At 53.5% G+C, this 20,836-nt stretch overlaps 1 protein-coding gene across 1 annotated transcript in view; it reads left to right on the top strand.

Annotated features, from left to right (window-relative positions):
* Positions 1-20,836, top strand: part of COL4A2 (collagen type IV alpha 2 chain) — a 157,183-nt gene that overhangs the window by 101,504 nt on the left and 34,843 nt on the right. Inside the window, exons 5-18 of the mRNA XM_040267450.1 lie at positions 3,253-3,387; positions 3,474-3,518; positions 5,729-5,845; positions 7,317-7,388; positions 7,772-7,807; positions 7,911-7,973; positions 9,691-9,726; positions 12,139-12,180; positions 12,992-13,090; positions 15,620-15,655; positions 16,223-16,273; positions 17,350-17,394; positions 19,689-19,742; positions 20,393-20,459. Of these exons, the coding sequence (XP_040123384.1) occupies positions 3,253-3,387; positions 3,474-3,518; positions 5,729-5,845; positions 7,317-7,388; positions 7,772-7,807; positions 7,911-7,973; positions 9,691-9,726; positions 12,139-12,180; positions 12,992-13,090; positions 15,620-15,655; positions 16,223-16,273; positions 17,350-17,394; positions 19,689-19,742; positions 20,393-20,459 (898 nt within the window). The remainder of the gene's footprint in view (positions 1-3,252; positions 3,388-3,473; positions 3,519-5,728; positions 5,846-7,316; positions 7,389-7,771; positions 7,808-7,910; positions 7,974-9,690; positions 9,727-12,138; positions 12,181-12,991; positions 13,091-15,619; positions 15,656-16,222; positions 16,274-17,349; positions 17,395-19,688; positions 19,743-20,392; positions 20,460-20,836) is intronic.

Below are 20,836 nucleotides of genomic sequence, written 5' to 3' on the forward strand. Positions count from 1 at the left end.
AGAGCTGGGGGTGCACGTCCACATGGTTTGTCCGTAACAAACTAGTTTATCCACACAGTGGAACCTTATTCAGCCATAAACGTGAAGTGGTGACCGAAGCTGTGGCGTGGACGAACCTCAAAACCCTTGTATTAAGAAGCCAGATGTGAAAGGTCATGGGTCATATGTATGATTGCACTGATGCGGAATACCCAGAGTGGGTGAGTCCCGCAGACACCGAAAGCGGAAGGGTGGGCCCCAGAGGCTGGAGGCGGCGGCGGGGATGATGGTGGTGGGGTGGGGTTCTTTGGGGAGATGAAGGTCTTTTGGAACAGATAGAAGGGGTGCACAGGGTACACTGTGAGTGCACCAGAAGGCACTTCACAACGGAGACTTCTGTGGTTTGGGAATTTCACCTTAATAAAAAGAAAAAAGTGACAGTGTGTTCCAGAAAAGGGAAGACTGGAGTTTTATTCCCAAAGCCAGACTTCCCGTCAGAGGAGCCAAGGGTAAGAAGTGTACTGACAATAGGAGGAAAACCAGACCGTGACGCCACTGGTCCCCCCATCAAAGGGAGCCAGGAACGGTTAACAAACGCGAGGCAGAGATGCTTCCCGTTAAGAGGCCTGTGCTCCGTCTGCATTAACGGTTGGTGCTGGGCAGCCATCCTCAGATGGAGATGTAGTTTATGGACCGTAGAAAAATAACAGTGCAGAGCAGGATCCGTGAGTCCCCGAGGTTGCTCCCTGAGAGCGCTAACAAGCAGTAGCCTCCAAGGGTTACGGGACTTGCAGGCTTAGAGGCTTGTGGTCACAAACAAGACAGAGACAAGCATAGCTGAGGAAGAGCCATAAAAATCTGAGTCAAAGCATTTGTGTCCCCAAACCGCCGACAGATGTGGCGTCCCGAAGCCCCGGGCGTCAGACAGGGACGCCACGTGTCCAGGGCCCGGCTGGCCACACAGTCCTCCTGACGCCTGTCTCACTTTCTCCGGACATTCAAGCACGCCGGCTGGCGGCTCCACACCATGCTTGCAGTCAAGCTACTCCAGGGGAGCGCTGGCTGGATTCTGCACCGCGTACGGGGCGAGCAGAGAACCCACCATCTGTGAAATGCTGACCCAGCCCAGAGGGGCACCCAGGCTCCCTGTCATCTGAGGACACAGGGCCCCAAGCCTCAGGGCTCATCTCAGCCACCAAACTCCACCTTAGTCTCCATCTGCATCCTCCACCCCATAAAGCCGCTTCCCGCTCGCCCCCACGCCCCGGGCCAGCACCTGCGGGAGGGGCAGTGTGGGGGCAGTGAGGCCATCGCAGGCAGGGTCCCCCACGCCCTTCCTCCCCCGCCCGGTCCCGTGTGAACGCCGCGCCGCCAGCTGCATCTGAAGCCGCTCGCTTCCCCCCAACGCTGTGCAGTGTCAAGGACAGATTATAAACTTCTGCCCAGACAGACAAACGTCTTAGCGGCACAGTTTATACAAGAAAGGCTTTTTGCAGGCTATAAAAGAGAAGTCTAGAAATAATGACTCAATACCCCCTCAATCTAAAGACAAGACAGGCATTTGAAACGCGAGAGTGAATGAGGCTCGGAGAGAAAGGGTCTGTGGGTTGAAGCAACAGCGGAATCCTTCCTTTAAGAAATCAAGTCAGAGTTGTTGGGGTTTGGTTTTGTCTTGTACTTTTTTCAGTTTGGGTGAACCTGGGACGTTCATTAAAATAGAACTGTAATGCATAAATTAGTTCCGATAATAAGAGAGCTGGAACCCCTTTTCAATCTTTCCGTTTTGACTGTGGTAAAATGTACACAGCATAAAATGTACCGGCCTGACCATTTTTGCCCAGTTTGGTGGCGTTAAGCGCACTTATGTTTTATACAAGAAAGGCGTTTTGACCACCAGTGTCTCCAGAGCTTTCTCATCTTTCCAAACTGAGAGTCTGTCCCCATTAAACCCTGACTGCCCGCTCCCCTCCCCAGCCCCCGGTCACCCCTCTGGGACTTTCCGTCTCTCGAATGTGACTCCTCTAGGGACCCCAAGTCAGTGGAATCAGACACCGTTTGTCCCTGCGTGGCGGGCTCGTTTCACTGAGTGTGTGTCATCAGGGTCCATCCATGCTGTGGCCTGGGTCAGAATTTCCTGCCCCTTGAAGGTGAAGAAGAGTCTGTTGTTTGGACAGATCGCATCGTGCTTAACCGTCATCCATCCACGGGCACCTCCACCTTTGACAATTGTGGGAAATGCTGCCACGAGCATGGGTGCAGACGTGGTCCGTCCAGGTCTCTGCTTCGCCCCCTCTGAGTGTGGTCGTAGAAGCGGCACTGCCGGGCCGCGGGCGGTCCTCTGCTCTGTCTCTGAGGCGCCTCCGAGCCGTTTGCCCCACGGCTGCGCCGTTCCCCCCACGGCTGCGCCGTTCCCATCCCCTGCAACACGGCAGCTTCTCCAAACTCCTGCCAACACATAACTTCGTCTTTCCTTTTTTAAATAGTAGCCATCCTAAAGGATATGCAAGGGCTTCCCAGGTGACTAAGTGGCAAAAAATCTGCCTGCCAACGCAGGAGACACAGGTTTGACCCCTGGGCCGGGAAGTTCCCCAGGAGGAGGAAATGGCAATCCACCCCAGGGATTCTTGCCTGGGAAATCCCATGGACAGGGGAGCCTGGTGGGCTACAGTCTTTGAGGTCGCAAAAAGAGTTGGACACAATTTGGTTATGGAACAGCAGCAGCAATGGTTTGGATGTACGTTTTATGCATTTCAGAAACTTTTATTTTTTCTCTGTACACGCACACATACTCATGTGTGCATTCTGTGTGTGTGTGTACAGGATGAGAGACTGTCTAACCACTTAAACATCTGGGGGTCACGTTGATATCTAGGTGCTAGTTGCGTCTCCATACCTATTGTGTGCATTAGATGAGACAGAGAGGATCTCAGGAATTTGTCTGGCACCTTTGTTTATACTGAAAGGACTTTTTTTTTTTTTAAGTCAATTGATTCTTTCATGCCAACCCAATATTAGCATTTCACAATAACTTTGCTTTAGTACTCGAGGATAACTTTTGTCTCACATTTATTATTTCCCCTCTTTGAACTCTGTTACTTTCTCGGCCAGGAATCACTTCGTGGTTCTCGTGGAAGAAGATGGTGATTTATACAGAGTGCTCTCTGAAGAGTATAGCTCTTTAAGCATGAAAAGTATAGTTTCAAAAGCAGCATGATTGGAGACGTTCACGCGTGGTTATGAATTCTGGACACTGACCGGGTGTTGTTCCCACAGGGCCAGCCAGGACCGGTGGGCCCCCAGGGGTACACCGGGCCCCCTGGGCTACAGGGGTTCCCAGGACTGCAAGGCCGCAAAGGAGACAAGGGCGAAAGGGGAGCTCCCGGGATCACAGGCCCGAAGGGAGACGTGGTGCGTATGGAACTGTGGGTGCTCCTCTTGGGGGGTGAAGGGGGTGGCGACCTGGCCTTCCTTAAGTCTGTTTGCCTTCTTTACAGGGACCAAGAGGTGTTTCGGGATTCCCCGGTGCCGACGGAATTCCCGTAAGTTTTTCATAAGATTAAAATTTCAAAGCACCGTATACGTGCAAAACCACCTGTTTATGACGCCCAGACACACGTGTAACGAGTCCCCCTTTCTTGTCTGTAACAACACACCTGTGGGGCTGTGTGTGCGTTTTAAAATGTTTTCCCCTGAAACCCAGTCATCTCTTGCACAGTCTGCTTAGTTTGCTCATGGTCTTCTGGACTTGGCATGGAGGCTACTGTGCTAGAACTGGGGTTCCCAGAACTGCGAGGCCACAGGGGTGACAAGGGCGAAAGGGGAGCCCCCTTGTCACTGGCAGCAAGCTGCAGGCGGCACCGGCCGGCCTTATGGAGCCAGTCTCATACCGCATTTGAACTCCAGAACCGCCTGAGTGGAAAGCCGTCCTGCCCAGAGCAGGGACTGCCCTGAAGTCTGTGCAGAGGCTCAGATTCCTGGTAGCAACCGTGCAGAGAAGACGAAAGGCATGCTTTGTCCATGAGAAAATCTCAGAATGCAATAAAATGTGTTTTTCTAACCTAGTTTACTTTACTTCTTGTGGCACAAGAAAATAAACAGAGCAGCCTGACTCACAGCCTCCTCCTCGGGCCCGGGGGCAGACTTCCCAGGGGCGGCTTCCTGCCCATCTCGGCCTCCGGGATACATGTGTTTATCCCACGTTCAGACCTGCTCCAATCCTCCGCAGCTGATGTTTAAGGACATCTGCCTCCAGAACTTCACGCTCATGCCAATGTCTGTGCCGTGTCAGCATGCCCATACACGCATGCACACACATGCACCACATGTTATCTGTCATCATGCTCAAACACGCATGCACACACACACACACACACACACACACACACACACGCCAGGCTACACAAACGAGGCTGCCGAATCGCAGAAGAAAGGCGGAAGGGTATGAGTGGACAGCAGTCACAGAGAACGGCTGCTTTTCCTTGGCTCCACACTCAAGGAGATTTTTGCAGCAGGAGGCAGAGCTAAAGAAAGGAAGCCCCCCCTCACCAAGACGTGAGACCCGCATGGCCGTGATCCCTGGCGTCCCCTGGGAGGGGCTCAAACAGACGCATCAGTGACAGCACACAGCTGTGCATGGTTAAGGAAATAACTTGCTCATGAGTCAGAATCTTGAGAAATTGGCAGGGTTGAAGAATTTGCAGATTTCAAGGGTTAAACAAATAACCGAAGCATTTTCTTACCAGCTGCCTCCGATGAAACTGCCCATTTTTCACCTACTTTTTTTGGCCCCTTGGGATTGCCCCTTGCTGTGCTCTCCTGGAAGCAGAAGCCTGAGCTTTACGTGGAGTTGCCTTGTGGAAACGTACTGTAACTGATCGGTGTCGTGTTTCCGCGGGTTTTTTCCCATTTCTTGTCCATTTAATGTCAGAAGCAAATATTTCTCAAGCTAGGGACGGAGTGACCACCACCCGGAGGGGTGATCATGGTAAACAGATGCCTGGTCATTTTCTCTGGAATGCCAGGGCTGCTAAACTCGGTCTCCTCGATGCCGGAGTCTGAGAGATGCTCACAGCAAGTTAACGTGAACGCCACTGCTATATCTGAGTACCTAATGAACATAGGGTTTGAGGGACCCGGTACTTTTAGCTGCCTAGAATCATTTACAGCACGTTCCCACTGGCTGGCTGTTCAACACGTGGTTGTGTGTGTACGTTTCCATGCTTCTCACAGGGATCTCCCACCCGTGCTCGGAGACAGCCTGGAGGGGTGGGGTGGGGTGGGGTGGGAGGTGGAAGGGGCGTTCCAGAGGGAGGGGACATATATGCCTGTGGCTGATTCATGTTGATGTATGGCAGAAAACCAACGCAATATTTAAAGCAATTATCCTTTGATTAAAAATAAATTTTAAAAAAGAAGTCATAAGCAAAGTTGATGTGCAGTGAAATCTAAGAGCTATATCATCCAGAAATAGACCTGCTTGGATGTTGAACACAAGATGGACATTTAGCTCAATAGAATTGAAATTTTCCTTTGAAGGACAAGCTCAACATTAAGATCAGGTTGGCGTGCAATTTCAAATGTCTCAGATCCAGTCTAGGAGAGTCAGGAAGGCCAAGAGCAGACTGATAATTCAGGAGGAGATGAGGAGCTCAGAGGCATCTCTTCTGAGAAGGTTTGAAGCTGCCTCATCCCAGTTACATGAAACCTAAGCCCCTGGCGGCTGGAGGCTCAATGGCTTGTCAATTTCCAGGGCCATCCCGGGCAAGGCGGACCCAGAGGACCTCCAGGGTATGACGGCTGCAATGGGACCATGGGCGATTCAGGCTACGCAGGACCCCAGGGCCCCGGCGGCTTCCTCGGGCCCCGCGTGAGTACTGGCAGCGCTCAGCCTGCTCCACTGGTCGGCTCCAGAGTCTGGGTGGTGGAAATGCAAGAAAGATCTTGCTTTCGGGAGGGCCCGCCGAGGACCCCCTTGAGAAACTGCCTTAGGGAAGGTCTCTCAGGAGGGCGGGCTGCCTCCCACCTGCAGGATGGTGTTGGGGGTGGGGGAAGCAGGCACGTGCCGAGACCACCTTTCCACCCCAGAAACGGTGGCTGCCCACCCTCAGTTAGCAGTCAGGATGGAGCACACTTCCCCTGCTGAGGTTTCTTGACAACATCTAGGCGTGTTGGACTCCGAGAGCTCCATTTCCCCTTTGTCCTTTGTGTGTTAAATAGAAGGTAATGAGTTTGTCTCCCAAGCATACCATCACTTCCTCCCATTCAAATACCAAGAATAATAGTGGAATCGCGGAACTAAAATTTTAAAAAGCTTAAATTTTGAATAGACTTCTCTATTAGTCATCATTTTATTAGGTTCTAATATCCTTTGTGACACAAAAAAACCAGTTTTGTTCTCCAGGATATACAAGGTAGACTTTACTTTTCTTAATGGAAGAACTTTCATATAATGATCTATTTCATGACCTCATTTATTTTTTAGGGTCTGTGCAAACAATCTTTTTTGATAATATGTTGCTACTTTATAGCAATATATTCCAAATTCAGGGTTAAACTAACACTTTTTTGGCAAAACTTTTTATTTAAAAAGCATTTTAAGGTGAGGGAAGGGCAGCAATAACGATCTCCATTGCATTTCCCTGAAGCTGATCGGTTTCCGGTTATCTTCACACCTCTGCCCTCCAGCTCCCCGTTTGCCAGCTGTTTCTTTTTCAGGCGATTCAACTTAGCTCTATTCTAATATCATAGCCTTCGTGATCAATGAGTACATCCATCACTTTAAAGTACCGGTTTTATATGTAGATATTAAAAGGCCTGCGTACTTATGTACCTGTGTATCGTATCGTGTACCTGGGCTGGCCAAGAAGTTCATTCGGATGTCACGGACAGGCCAAACCACCTTTTTGGCTGACGCAATATACTTGACACGATCCCGTTTTTAACGGGTGACCCAGGATCTCTCCCACAAAGAGTACTGCGGAGTGTATGCGTCAATAGTTAGCATGCGAACGCAAAGAAGACACAGAATAGCATTATTACAAAGAAAAGGGACAGTTTGGGAGAGGAAAGTATTCATTTGCTGAACCTCTACTTGGGTTTCTGCAAATCAAATCCTATCGAATATTTCTCTTTTAACTTTAAGAAAGATGCTGTTGAGTAAATATGAAGGTAAAAGTCTCACCTCGCGGTTAAGGTAGAGTTGGATGTTCAGAAGAGTCTCTTTTGCCTATAGAACAGCGGGACATCGCCCAGGAAAGGGGGCAGGCAATGCCTGCAAGCGTGTCACTGCGCTGAAGACCGTTTGTGTTTTTCTTTCTATGCCACGTGTGCGCATTTAGGGGCCCCAAGGACCGAAAGGGCAGAAAGGTGAGCCCTACGCTCTGTCCTCAGAGGACCGCGACAAATACCGGGTAAGTCTGCAGAGACGGGGCACGACCGAGCCCCCGTGCACACCCCCCAGGAAGAGCAACCTCTGAGTCGAGCGACCGAGCCCCCGTGCACACCCCCCAGGAAGAGCGACCTCTGAGTCGGGCGGGGGGACGCACAGTGTCCGCAAGCCAGAATCTCCACTGATTTCAAGGTCCTCTCACTGGCCTCCAGGCTGTCGGCCGTCTTACACTAACTGCGGGTCGCCCTCCCATCCTCACGACAGCGCAGCTGTCTACGTAATTAACATCACCGAGTCCTTAGCGAGTTTGTTTTATATGCTTATTTCCAACACTGAAGTAAAATGCAACTAAGTCCAACAGATTCTTAAAAGCTGAAACTCTTGAAACTCTTTCTTCTCAATTAGGGGGAACCTGGAGAGCCCGGACTGGTTGGCTTGCAGGTAAGCATTGCTTTTGTTAGAGAAGAGACCCGGCGGAACCTGAAGGGCTCTGGGCTCCACCCCTCCTGCCTCCCTAACCGCCTTCTCCATTGCCTGTCCGTAGGGGCCTCCCGGCCGCCCTGGGCCCGTGGGACAGATGGGTCCGGTTGGAGCCCCAGGAAGACCGGTAAGTCCCAGGCTCACACGCTCGCCCTTGCGGGTGTAGGACATCCTCCGAGATGCAGGCTGTGCTGACCCTGGTGGAGGCCTCACAGCGTGCCTGACTCACATGGCTGCCAAGACCACCCAGGCCCTCCCTTGTCCCCTCTGCCGCCATCAAGGCTGAGAGTGAAGACTCAACGCCAGCTAGGTCAGATTTTGACCTGGAGCCCTTCCAGTCAGGCACACGCTCTCCCAGCCCCACAGCTGACCAGCTGACAGGCGCCCATCATCCCGGGCAAAGCAGACCAGTGTCCTGTGGGTCCATAAGGAGGGAATGGGCTCTGCTGGCAAGGCCTCAGAGCGGGGGTAACGCACCTGGGCACAGCCACCATGACAGGCGAGATACTGGACATCAGTTAACCAAGTGACCCTTGGGCCCCAGCTGAGCGGCGGTCTACAGGTGTCCCCTCCTCCTGCAAGTCTAAGCAGGAGTGAGGCCTGGCAGCCAAACCCCTGGCTGGAGGAGGGCCTGCCCGAGGAGGGAGAGTCCCGGGCCTGGCCGCCTCGGATCCTTCCCGCTGCACAGGGGCCGGGAGGTGAACGGGCTCCTGCAAAGTGCCCAACTCTCCTACTCCACGTTTTTTATTAATAAGACAAACAGGCCTTAACTTACTCAGGGAGAGCTTGTGGCCCCAGGGGAGAGAGTCCTTCTCAGAGAACACCACGCCCCGAGATTGAGGCGGCCGTGGACGGGGTCGTGGGACCCGCGTCTCTGCCGATGCGGAGAGGCAGCGGACACGTGTGTGTCTGAGGGCAGGTCCGTCACACCAGCAGCTGGGGTGGGAGTGCTCGTCGCTTCCCTCAGACTGCTGATAATAATCGCAACAATCGGTCACGTCTCTACGAAGCACAGTTCTCTGGGGCCATGCTGGTCTTTTTCCCCAGCAGCCCTCTGGCCGTGAGATTTGGCTGAAGGGAAGGAGACGGGCTTGTGTTTCGAGATGCTCTCAGCCCTTGAACACAAGCAGCCACCCGTTTACAGAACGCAGGCCATGGGGTCGGGGTGGGGGTCCCCTGCTTTACGCACGTAGTTCCGGGAAATAAACAGCAGGGTGTTCCCCGCCTCCCCGAGCTGAGGTGCCAGCCTCTGGGTCTTCACACAAACCACTGAGGCCTCCCACGGCCCCCTGCCCCTCCACCTGTTCAACGTCAGCACAGCTGGCTCTTCTAAGGCACGTGTAAAGCTCTCGCCCTCAGTGTGGCTTCAGCAGGGACCGAGGTGATCCTGGCAGGCGGATTCCCAGCCCCGCCGAGGGCCTGGGCGTAGATTAACTCTGTGCGTGCTTGCCTGCCGGCCCAGCAGCGCGAAGTGCAAGATGGTCCCGGGTTGGGGGACGCACGGGAGGCCAGCAGGGGCCATCTCTGGAGGAACAGGGCCCGGGGCCTCGCGGAGGGAGCAGAGCCAGCGTGAGCAGAACCCAGGTCAGGTCAAAAGCCTGAGCTCAGAAAAGCAAACCAGGAGCAGCTGTGCCCGGGCAGCCTGCGGACCCTGAGAACCGGGCCCGACCCCCCGTCCTCCGCCCTCCAGCCCCGTGTCCCCGCCGAGATGAGTGCGCCGGAAGGCTCTTCACATCCTCCCCGGTGTGCCGAACACACAGCAGACAGCTTTCCCAGGGCTCCCGAGCAGATGTCATCTGGGTCCTGGGATAAAACAGCTGACAGATTTCTTTGTGTTTGTGCAGGGACCACCTGGACCCCCTGGACCCAAAGGACAGCCAGTAAGTTACTGGGGGCGCGGTGGGTGAGGGGGAGGGAACCGGGGCCTCACGTGTTGCTGCGTCTCTTTCTTGTCCGTGGAACAACCTGGCTGACAAGTACATCGTTTGTCTCATGAGGAGGACCGTATGTAGTGTTATAAGACAAGGCTCTAAGCTCCAAGAGTAAATCCATGCGTGAAGTCGTTAAGTAAGTGGATGCGTGGAACGACTTCTTGTCTGCAAACCACACAGCATTCCTGTGGCCGCATGAAAGTCCAGAGGGCGAATGTGTGATTAGGAATGTAGAGCACGTCGGGGACAAGCCCTGCTTACCCATGACGTGCTCTCTCACGGGACAGGACAAGACAGAGCTGGAGTGCGGGGAGCCAATGGCCTTCTTCCTACCTGGGTGCAGGTGGGCCCTCCCAGAGCGTGCTGTCAGCCTCTGGGGGTGTATTCAGGGAGCTTCAAGCCAGGCTCTGGCCCAACTCTGTCCTCTTTCCATCAAAGAAAGACGATTCAGTGGGCTGGAGCCCGCAAAGTTGGTGGCTTGTTAGGAACGTGGGCAGAATTCAGGTTTAATGTGACCTGGGAAAGTTAAACAAATGTCCAGGACAAGCCGTAGGAGGCTGGCGAGGGATGTATTTGGTCAAATCCCGACATGAGTCAGAAATACTGGGCTACCGTTAGGAACATTTCAGAACCACTCTGTGGCCTGTGTAAGGCCAAGGACGCTTCCCTGGCCCACCCATTCCCAGGCCTGCCCCACAGAAACCCCATCTCCCTGCCGCCCGGGGACCTCCGCTGTCACCACCCCGACCCCAGCTCCCATCATCTCTGACTCAGCTTCCGGCTGCGGCTGGAGCTCGTTAAGGCTTCTGCCCACCCGCCATCCCCCATCCGGCTCCCAGCCGTCCGTCCGCCCAGGGCAGGCTGGGAACGGCCCAGAGCCAAGAGACACGGATGTAGGGCGGGGCGGGGAGCCCCGGGGTCGCCTCAGATCCTCAGCTGGCTGCAGCACAAACAGCCCCAGGCCTCCAGCAGGTCACTTCCTGGTGCCCTGGACACCGGCTCAGAAGGCAGGGGGATGTCGGGGCCCCAAGCCGATCTCATTCTCGTCTCGCCTGGCTGCCTCTCGGTGCTTTGATTTCAGCTCCCTAGCCATGTGGGAAGGAGGCAAAGAGAAAGCAAAAATTAATGGAAGGCTTTGTTTCTATTTGTGGAAACTTGGGCATCAGAGGCAGGGGACTACGTGGTGTGGAGATCGGGTGGGCCTCACGGGATCCCGCGTCTCGGCGGGGACAGGAGCCCCGGGAAGGCAGCAGAGCCGTGGGCAGTCAGAAGACAGGGGCCTTCCTGAGCTGTGCGTGGTTTGTCCCGCAGCCCACCTGGCAGGTGGTCAGTGCTCCCACGCACACATGGACGCTCCTGTCATGAAACGGTCCAGTACTCGCCAGGGCGCCTTCCTGGTCTGCCTCTGAAGCAGGAAGGATGATGAAAACTTTGGCTAAACCCAAAGAACACCATCGTTAAGAGAATTAGGACATCTTTCTGTGACATTTAGGATTATTTTACCAAAATGGGAAAGCCTGAGGCAGAGGAGAGTATGAATCACGGTCCTCAAATTGGGATCCCAGGCAGGAAACGGCTATGTTCCAAGCCCAGAGGGGCCAGAACCCAAGGAGACACTCTGAGACCCCGACCTGTAGAGTCGGAAGACCTGGGATCAGACCTGAGCTCCATCACCTGTTTGCCGTGAGGCTTCAGCCCAAGGAGATGACACTCTCCCCATCGGTGATGTCCAGACTCACCGTGTGGTCCAGGGGACTGAGGGAGAGTTAGCAGTTAGTTAGCAGGGGCCCTGGACTGTCAAAGCCCAGGGCCACAAGGAGGAAATCACTAATAGTCAACTTCTTGGTCATCAGGATTCGAGCAGTAAAATGTATAGGCGATATAAGCAAGTAGCAACGTGTCCCCAGGGGTGACAGAACAACTCTTAGCCCACTGCTTTTCAGGTTTTGCTTAAAGTACAAAATACAAATTCCTTAAAAGCAGGGGTTTATTAAAACACTAGTATTTATGAACCCAGAATTTTTGTCACTTAAGGTTTCGTGTTAGTGAACGCTCAGAGCACAACGTGAGGGGCCACTTTCTGTAACTGGTACAGCGTCTCGATTTGCTCCTGTCCATTTTATGTGGTATCTGGACTCAGACTTTCATTCCACCGTTTGTATACGGAAATAGCAAAAGAAAAGACGTTTCTCTTCCTCTTGTGTTAATTCGTTCTTGGGAGCTGAAGCCAGAATATTAGGAAGGATAGTTGTCCAGTGATGTTGCAAATACATACGTATTAGGTTTCTTTTTCTAAAAAAAAATAATTTTATTTCACTGCGATTGTTGACTTTAAACTTACAGAAGCCATCTGTCTTTCAGGGCAACCGAGGACTTGGTTTTTATGGAGAAAAAGGCGAAAAGGTAAAGGAAACTTACCAGATTGAGTTAGGAAACACTGACAGCTCATCCTAATGTGTTATGCTTCGTTTTGTGGTGTTGTCTTGAGCTGCTCTGCAAACACCCCATTTGAAGGGAAACAGCCATTGTGAAGTGTCACGTTGCCAGACAGGCTCCAGTGGTGCTTAGTCTGTAAGACGGGCTCTTCCAGACCACCTCTTTTGTCTCCTGCATTGGCAGCTGGATTCTTCATTTCTAGTGCCCCCTGGGATGCCCGTTCTGATTTATGTCTTGGGTACCAGTCTTAGAAAGCAGTAGCATAAGACACAGCAAGAACCACCGAAGCATTTGGCACACAGACCGAATAACTTCCTTGTACAGAAATCCATCGTAAGGAGATAATTCCACTGAGGCAAATGCGACCGCAAATTGTGACCAAGCTAAACAGCTTAGATGCCTAAATTCTAAATGATCACTAATGCAAGTGGAACTCAAGCAATTTTACCTTACTATCATTTTATTCTAGATGATGTTTTTACATTTTTAAAATTTTTCATATGGGGGTCCAGCCGATTAGCAATGTTGTGACAGTTTCAGGTGGGTAGCAAAGGCACTGAGCCATACATATACATGTACCCATTCCCCCCTAAACCCCACTGCCATCCAGGCTTATACACGATTTTTATCTTATGATTGTAACACCATTAAAATTGATGTACGTGTGATAAGTAATACGCAAAGACAGAAGCAGCAGTTTGCGGTGGGATTGTGCTTGCATTCAACCTCGATCGTGTCCTTCGATCTAAAGACAATTGCTTTGCTAAACCATTCGCAGGGCGACATGGGGCTGCAGGGACCCGGCGGGATTCCACCGGACAACGGTTACGTCGAGAAGCCCACACCGGCGTACGAGCTTCTCCCAGAGCAGTATAAGGTAAAGGGGCTGCGGCAAGACTGCCGGGCTCCCATCTGAGCTGACAGGAGGAGGAGAAAAAGGTGTGGCTTTCTTTGGTCTTATTCAAACAGTCGCATTCAAAGTGGAAATGCCCTCCCCTCCGAATTAGCAAATTACGCATTTGGAAGCGCTGACTACAGTCACAGCGTCTCAGTATCATTGCGCATAATCATGATGAATTGGAACCAACACGAGGACCCATTTAAGAACCTCAGCTCCGTGTTCAGTCTCTAGAGTAGACGTAGCCAGTGGTCGCAGCACAGCTCACTGCCAGGATGTGGGGCCGTGTGAGCAAAAGAAGGCCTGCGTTTTGCTGACACGGAGCATCCCTGTGGGCTTTCTGGGTCAAAGTCAGATTTCTGACTCTTGTAGTTTCGGTTAATGTTTTGTTTGATTAAAAGCATCCTCTTGGAGTCTAAATAAAAATTAACACCCTTCTATATCACTCATTTACTCAGATAGACCGTTCACCCGTCCTAAGCCTTCTGGTTCCTTTGTGCTTATTAAAGACCGAAGCACTGACCTGGTAGAATGCTGACCTCATAGGGCGGCAGGGTGGCGGCCGGAGTGAGACACACCATAAAAGATCACGGGAGCCAAAGTAAAAATCCCAAACGTAGACTCTGATCCCTGTCTCTCGAGCATCTGTCAAGCTGGAGTGTGAATGCTGGGGGGCGGACGGGAGAGGCAGGGTGGACCCCCCGCCCCCGCAGGGGACATGAGTCTGTGCAGCTGCAGTGTTACAAGCGACTTGACCGCTGACAGAGGCAGCCTGGGCAGCAGCTGCTGCGAGCCCAGAGAGGACGGTCATGTACCAGCCGGGTTTCGAGCAGGACAGCCCTGGACCACCAGGCAGGACAGGGCCTCCAGGGTCGTCAGGGTGGACCCAGGAGGGACTCTGGCTCCTGGGGGGACCTGACCATCAGCAGGATAGGGGCCCCGTCCAGTGTCAGGACAGGAGCCCGGGGTGGAGTGAGGCCGGAGCAGGCGCGACCCTGTTGAGATCATCGAGCGGCTGGATCACATTTCTTTGTTCTCTGCAGCTAAGAGGAAATGCTAACAAAAGTCCGTCTAGTCAAGCCTATGGTTTCTCCAGTGGTCATGTATGGATGTGAGAGCTGGACTGTGAAGAAAGCTGAGCGCTGAAGAATTGATGCTTTTGAACTGTGGTGTTGGAGAAGACTGTTGAGAGTCCCTTCGATTGCAAGGAGATCCAACCAGTCCATCCTAAAGGAAATCAGTCCTGAGTGTTCACTGGAAGGAATGATGCTGAAGCTGAAACTCCAGTACTTTGGCCACCTGATGTGAAGAGCTGACTCATTGGAAAAGACCCTGATGCTGGGAAAGACTGAGGGCGGGAGGAAAAGGGGACGACAGAGGATCAGATGGCTGGATGGTCTCACCGACTGGATAGACATGAGTTTGAGTAGACTCTGGGAGATGGTGATGGACAGGGAGGCCTGGCATGCTGCAGTCCATGGGGTCGCAAAGAGTCGGACACGACTGAGCGACTGAACTGGACTGAACTGCAGAGGGAACTGGTCCCAGGGCTGGGCCCGGCCAGCCTGCAGGCGAAGTCTGGAACTGCAGGATCCTGGGAGCTGTTCTAGGACTGACGGCTGAACAGACCCATCGCTGCATTTCCGTCCCCGTTTTAGACTAAGAGAAATGGGGGAAACTGATCACGTAAATGACATCACGGGCTTCCCTGGTGCCTCAGTCCTAAAGAAACCACCTGCCAACGCAGGAGACACGGGTTCGATCACTGGTGGGGGAAGACCCCACGTGGCTCGGAGCAGCTAAGCCCGTGCGCCACAACCGTTGAGCCTGGGCTCTAGGGCCCGGGAGCTGCAACTACTTAAGCCCACGGGCCCTGGAGCCCGTGCTCAGCAACAGGAGAAGCCACTGCAATGAGAAGCCCGCGCGCGCCGCAGCCGGAGAGAAGGCCCCGCGCGCCGCAGTCAGGGAGGAGACCGTGCAGCCGTGGAGACCCCGCGCAGCCAAAACCAAAGACAGAAAATTATTTTGAAAGAAATAAAACTGACGTTGCTTTCTAAAGCCACTCTCGCTCAGGACCTTAACTCGCTCCTGATGAGCCTTGTCCTCAGAGGACCCGCCCCCCCACCGCCTTATCCTCTTTCAGCTGAATGATCTTTCGCTATTTCATTATCAAATGACAGCCTCTCTCTTATCATTGGGGCTGTCCCCCAGGCATGTGCCCTGGCACTGTGGGCCCTGAAGGAAACCCACAGGCAGAAAAGAGACAGTCTTGCGATCATATCAGAATAACACACAACTGCGTCTATATTGTGAAAATCCAAGAGAAATAGCACGTTTTCCCCCTTGAATTTTGAAGCCGCAAGGTTTAGGGAGTCGTTCGTTATAATCCGTTTATAGTCATTGTTTGCAGTTGTATAAAATACTTTGCACCTTATGTCATAAATCCTGATCCATTTTAAATAGTATTCATGAATTAACGAGCATTTCTTGTCTTTTGTGTCGTCACAGGGTGAAAAAGGAAGCGAGGGAGAACCAGGGAGAATAGTAAGTCAAGGAATAAAGATGCTTCTTCTCATGGTTCCCGCATTCTCAGGGGTCCCATCACAATGTTAGACTGTCTGGGGCCTAACAACCCACAGCCCTGGTCTCCAGACCACTCATCTGCAGCAGGAAAGGGTGATCGTTTCTCACAGTTTCTCAGAAAACAGTGTCAGGATGCCTTCTTTCTGCAGAGTCGGCACCGGCTGATCACCCTCTTCTGAAGTTCATAAATGAGCCCAAACCGCTCAGAAGAGCAGTGCCCTGGAGGGAAGGGCCGGACGGGCTTGGTGGCAGCTTCCTGGCCAGGGTCCAGCCATGTCACCGCTCTGCCTTCCCTGATCTGAGTCCCGCCTGCCCCCAAATCCCCAGTCCTCCCCGTTGCCCCTTACCAGGGGACGATGACCGGTGATGTGCTGGGTGGATGATCATCCCAGCCGACTGCAGACGTCCTAGGAGCCCGTCCTGCATGGAGCTGGAGAGGCAGAGGCAGGCTGGCCGCAGCGGGGGACACTAAGAATGAGCCCCCAAAGCAGGCAGACCGTGAAGGCTGGTCTCTCTGTTCTCTCCTAGGGCGTCTCCTCGAAGGGAGAAGAAGGCGTCATGGGCTTCTCGGGACCACGGGTAAAGCTTCTGCGCCTGTGTGTGCTTTGCACCGTCCGGCGTTTAAAAGGCTTTATTTTCTTCACTTCTTGGTGGAGTTCAGTTGACGCCCAATAGCATGCGTTGCAGATCCGCAGTTCACTGACTCGCGGCCCCCAAAGGCCCTGCTCAGCATGGTTGTTATAAGACCCTGGCTCTGTGGCCAGTATGTGCAGTGTGCCCTTGCGGCTGGTTGTAGCGTCGCAGTCTGTACCCCTGGAGCCCCCAGCCCTCGGTTCACAGCAGCGCTGACCTGAAAGTACAGAGGTCTGCCCCACACCCCTGATTCCCAACGCTCACTGTCAGGGTCCTGCCCCTCCGTGGGCTGTCGGCTACGACCCTGAGCCTGCATTGTCACCCAGTAACTGGGGGTTTTAAGACCGTGCTCCCCGCTTTAGAGGAGGGACATGAACGGAACTCAGACGCGTTTCTGCTTGTATTAGCCTGAATGACTCCGTGGTAACAGAAACGGAGGCTGTATCCAACAACAAAGTCAATTTCTTGCTGCCCCCTGAGAGTCCAAGAAAAATGTCCCGGGTGGGGCAGGTGGGGTGGGGTGGGGGGTCTCTCGAGGAGGCTCTGCCCCCTGTCTCTCCTGGCCCGAGGGCACACCACCCTCCACCGGCCCGAGCTCAGTCAGCTGGCCAGATCCACCCCACAGTGAGCTGGAAAGGTGGGCAAAGACAGGGGCTAGGAAAAAAGACAGTGACCTTGGGGCGACGCGCCACAGCCACCCCAAGGACAAGTGTCAGTCTCCAAAAATCAGAACGAAGACCCTGAGAGCACGAGGGTGCGGGGCGCTTTCTGGCTGTGTGGTTTTGACTGCGCTGTTTTTATGGGTTTCTCCACGTTTCTCTAAGTCATAGCCAGGAAGCATTAGGTGAAAGTGCCGCTAAAATGATGCCTGTCTTCCAGGAAGGAGAAGGAAGTTTAGATGGTGTCAGTGTTGCCACAGCAACGTATTTACTTACTCAGCCCAGGCAGGTGCCGTGACCGTGCCCAGGAAAGGTCGCTGCATGTCCTCAGCTATCACCGCTTCTGTTTTCTCTTCACTCCAGGGTGGCCCCGGCTTCGACGGTGAGAAGGGCTCGCCGGGACAGAAAGTAAGTTTGAGGCATGAATTGCAACCTAGTCCGGGCCTGAGGCACCTTACAGAGGTCGCATGTGGAGACTGGGGCATCCCAGAAAAAAATGGCCCCCCCTTACAACCTTCCCACATTTGCAGTAGCAGAAATGATGCCTCCCCAGTCATCCTTGAAGCGTGGAGCTTGCTCACATTTTCTGTCGTTTGGCAGGCCAGCATGGGGTCCCTCCCGCCCCAGGCCACCCATCACCTGTCCCCCGCTGGCCACCACCCCCGGGGCCTCCAGTCTGGCCCTTCCTGTGTGGCCGCCAGCGTCCTGTACGAAGGTGGCTGGCGTGGCGGCCGACAGTCCACCCGCATCCTTCTACTGCTCGCTCACGTTTTGACACTGGGTCTTCAGTGACGGCCCAGTCTGTTGTCTTTATCCCGGGTTCCACGGACAGATTTTTGGTCCCCTTTGTAGGAAGCAAATGTTTGGTGAGAAATGCCTTATGAATCTGGATCAGGTGTAGGGCTGTCGGAATGCCGTATAAATAGGTCTTTACAGTGACGACGCCTTTGTTTTCACCGCTCACTGCCTTCACTGAGGCCCTGCCCGCCGCAGACCCCTGGGACCGTGGGCCGGGTGCCTGTCAGACCAGGGCTTGCACAGGAAAGGCGTGTGTCCTCACGTGCCTGCAGTTTAACCAGGGAAAGGGAACGTCCCTGTGCTATCTCCACGCGTGTCTTCCACCCAGCACTCCTCGGGAGTTCCACGTCCACGCGGGCACCATTGTTTGAGCAGCTGGCTGTGTCTCACTGGACACGGCTCGGTCAGCATGCCTGGTCACTGACTCCACGGTCCCTCCAGGCTCCATCCAGGCTCTGGGCCGTGTCATGACCTCCTCCTCTAGGCTGGCGGTCACTTTTAGTATCAGAGAACTTTGCCTTCGCTTTCCAGTCTTCACTTAGTATGAAAGAGAGTCTGCCTAAACCAGAGGCCCAACATAAAATACCGAATTAAGCCAATCTTGCTGCTAAGTCGCGTCAGTCATGTCTGACTCTGTGCGACCCCATAGACGGCAGCCCACCAGGCTCCCCTGTCCCTGGGATGCTCCAGGCAAGAGCACTGGAGTGGGTTGCCATTTCCTTCTCCAATGCATGAAAGTGAAAGTGAAGTCGCTCAGTCGTGTCTGATTCTTAGCGACCCCATGGACTGTAGCCTACCAGGCTCCTCTGTCCATGGGATTTTCCAGGCAAGAGTAGTTCATTCTAAACAAAGTAACTTTCAGCATGCATGCTCCTGGATTTCAAAATAAGGTAATCAAATAATGCACACTTTTATCCCATGGGCATTCTGATTTTAGGGGGCCTTAGCATATATATTCTTTTGCAAGAAGGAATAAATTTCTAGATTTTTTTTAAAGCTTTAAATACCTATCCAGATATAATGCAGCCCGTAAGGGTAAACCTTGCCTTTCAATAAATATTCAAGGGAATTAAAATGCTATCATTACAATTGGAGATTTTTTTAAGAGCAAAAGCTTCTAAATGAAGAGGCTTCATGCTTCTGGTTGGCATTAAATAAAAATTTTCAGAACCCACCTTGGGAGCTGGTTTTGATAGGTGGATCAAGTTGCCAACACTCTACCCCACTGGTCAGTCTTGAAGTCCAAACATCAGGGCAGTTGGTGTGTGTGACTCTGCAGGAAGGACTCAGGACCCTCCAAGAAACACATCTGACTCAAAAGACAAACCTGAGCCTAAGGAGGCCCAAGACCGAACAACCACTAGCTGTCCAGAGACCGTCGGGGGTCCAAGAGCCCCTGGGCCCAGCTCCACGAGGATGGAGTGGACCAAGTCCACCACGTAGGGTGTTCACACCCAAATGGCGCTGTTTCCTCAACAGCCACAGGAAAAGGAACTAAAAAGACAGAAAGGAGGAGAAGCAAGCAAGCTGAGACCTCCCAGCCAAACACCATAGTTTGACTTTTATTAAATCCTGATTCAAACAAAGCAACTTTAAAAAGACGCGTTTGAAACTAAAATCAGGGAAGATTGAACGCCAAGTGGGTAGAAGGTGATTTTTACCAATTATTGTTGACTTTACTGGACTTCCCTGGTGGTTCAGATGGTGAAGGGTCTGCCTGCAAAGCAGGAGACCCAGTTTCGATCCCTGGGGCGGGAAGATCCCCTGGAGAAAGGGACTGGCCTCAGACTCCAGTGTTCTTGCCTGGAGAATCCCAGGGACAGTTGATTTTGTTAGATACAATATACTGTGGTCACGCCTTTATATTTTAGAGATAAAATAAGCACCAAGCATCTTTCCTGCAGGGAAGCAGAGGACTGGATGGGTACCAAGGCCCTGACGGATTGCCAGGACCCAAGGTGGGCTCAGGTCTCCTCTGGGGGGCGGGGGGCAGCTTTCACTTCCTTCCTCTGGGTGGTGGTCTGATCACCTCCTGTCCACCCTCATCGGAGAAGCGAGGTGGGGGGCCCTGGTTCCCATGAATAATTCCATGGGCAGGCAGGGGGTGTTGAGGACTCGGGGTGCAGCTGCTCCAGCTATCAGAGGACCTAGCAAGGTGGGGGGTGTACCCCACCAGGCGGGGCACTGCTGATGAGGACAGAGGGCTCACAGCCAGGCCTTCTGGGGCGGACGAGGCTCAGAGATGTCTAGGCAGCTCATGGAGTCTGGGCCTCACTGTCCACATGGTATTAGATCGGGTGTGGGCACTCACCTTCACGGGCAATCCGATGGTGCCATCAACACGGAGGAGTCTGCCCGTAGGCAGGCGGTGTCCTGGCCACTCCTGGTGTCTGACAGGGGTCTCAGGGTGAGAGGGACCCCTGCCCGCTCTGTCCTCTGCTGGCGTGTCCAGCTGGCAGCCGGGAGGCTGGACTGACCAGCGCGGGCGTGGAGTGTGGGCAGCAGCCTCCGCCTGGCTCGTCGTCCTCTCAGATCTGGAAGCAACGTCGGGTGCAGAGCTCCGAGAGGCCAGCTCACCTTCTCTTGTTTCCCTGTCTTCCTTCTCCAGGGAGAAATGGGCGACCCAGGCCCCCCCGGCCTCCCAGCCTACTCCCCGCATCCTTCCGTGGCCAAAGGTCTGTGCCGTCCATTCTTCGCGCTTACATCTCGCGGGCTTTGTTGTCTGTTGTGGACCCAGAGCCGTGAGCTCGGGGAAAGACTTTCTAAGCAAAACAAGGGAAACGCTGTTCAGCACTTGACCTCGGAGAACCTGTCTCGTGAACGCTCCCTCCCTGTGGGATAGGAGGGGTGTCACCGAGCGCCCCCTGCTTTCCTCCTCCGGGAAAGGCTTTCGTTCCGGCCTATCTCGTATGGGCTCTGGCCCTGCCACCCACAGCGGCGCCGCAGAAGCCCGGCCTCGTGCCCGCCGGACCTCCATGGGCACGGCCCAGCACCCTCCCTGGTTTCTGCTCCAGCTCTGGGTGTGCCCACTCTGAGCCTTCTGTCTGGCTGA

Source organism: Oryx dammah, unplaced genomic scaffold (assembly GCF_014754425.2).
Source record: "Oryx dammah isolate SB20612 unplaced genomic scaffold, SCBI_Odam_1.1 HiC_scaffold_24, whole genome shotgun sequence".
Lineage (NCBI taxonomy): Eukaryota > Metazoa > Chordata > Mammalia > Artiodactyla > Bovidae > Oryx > Oryx dammah.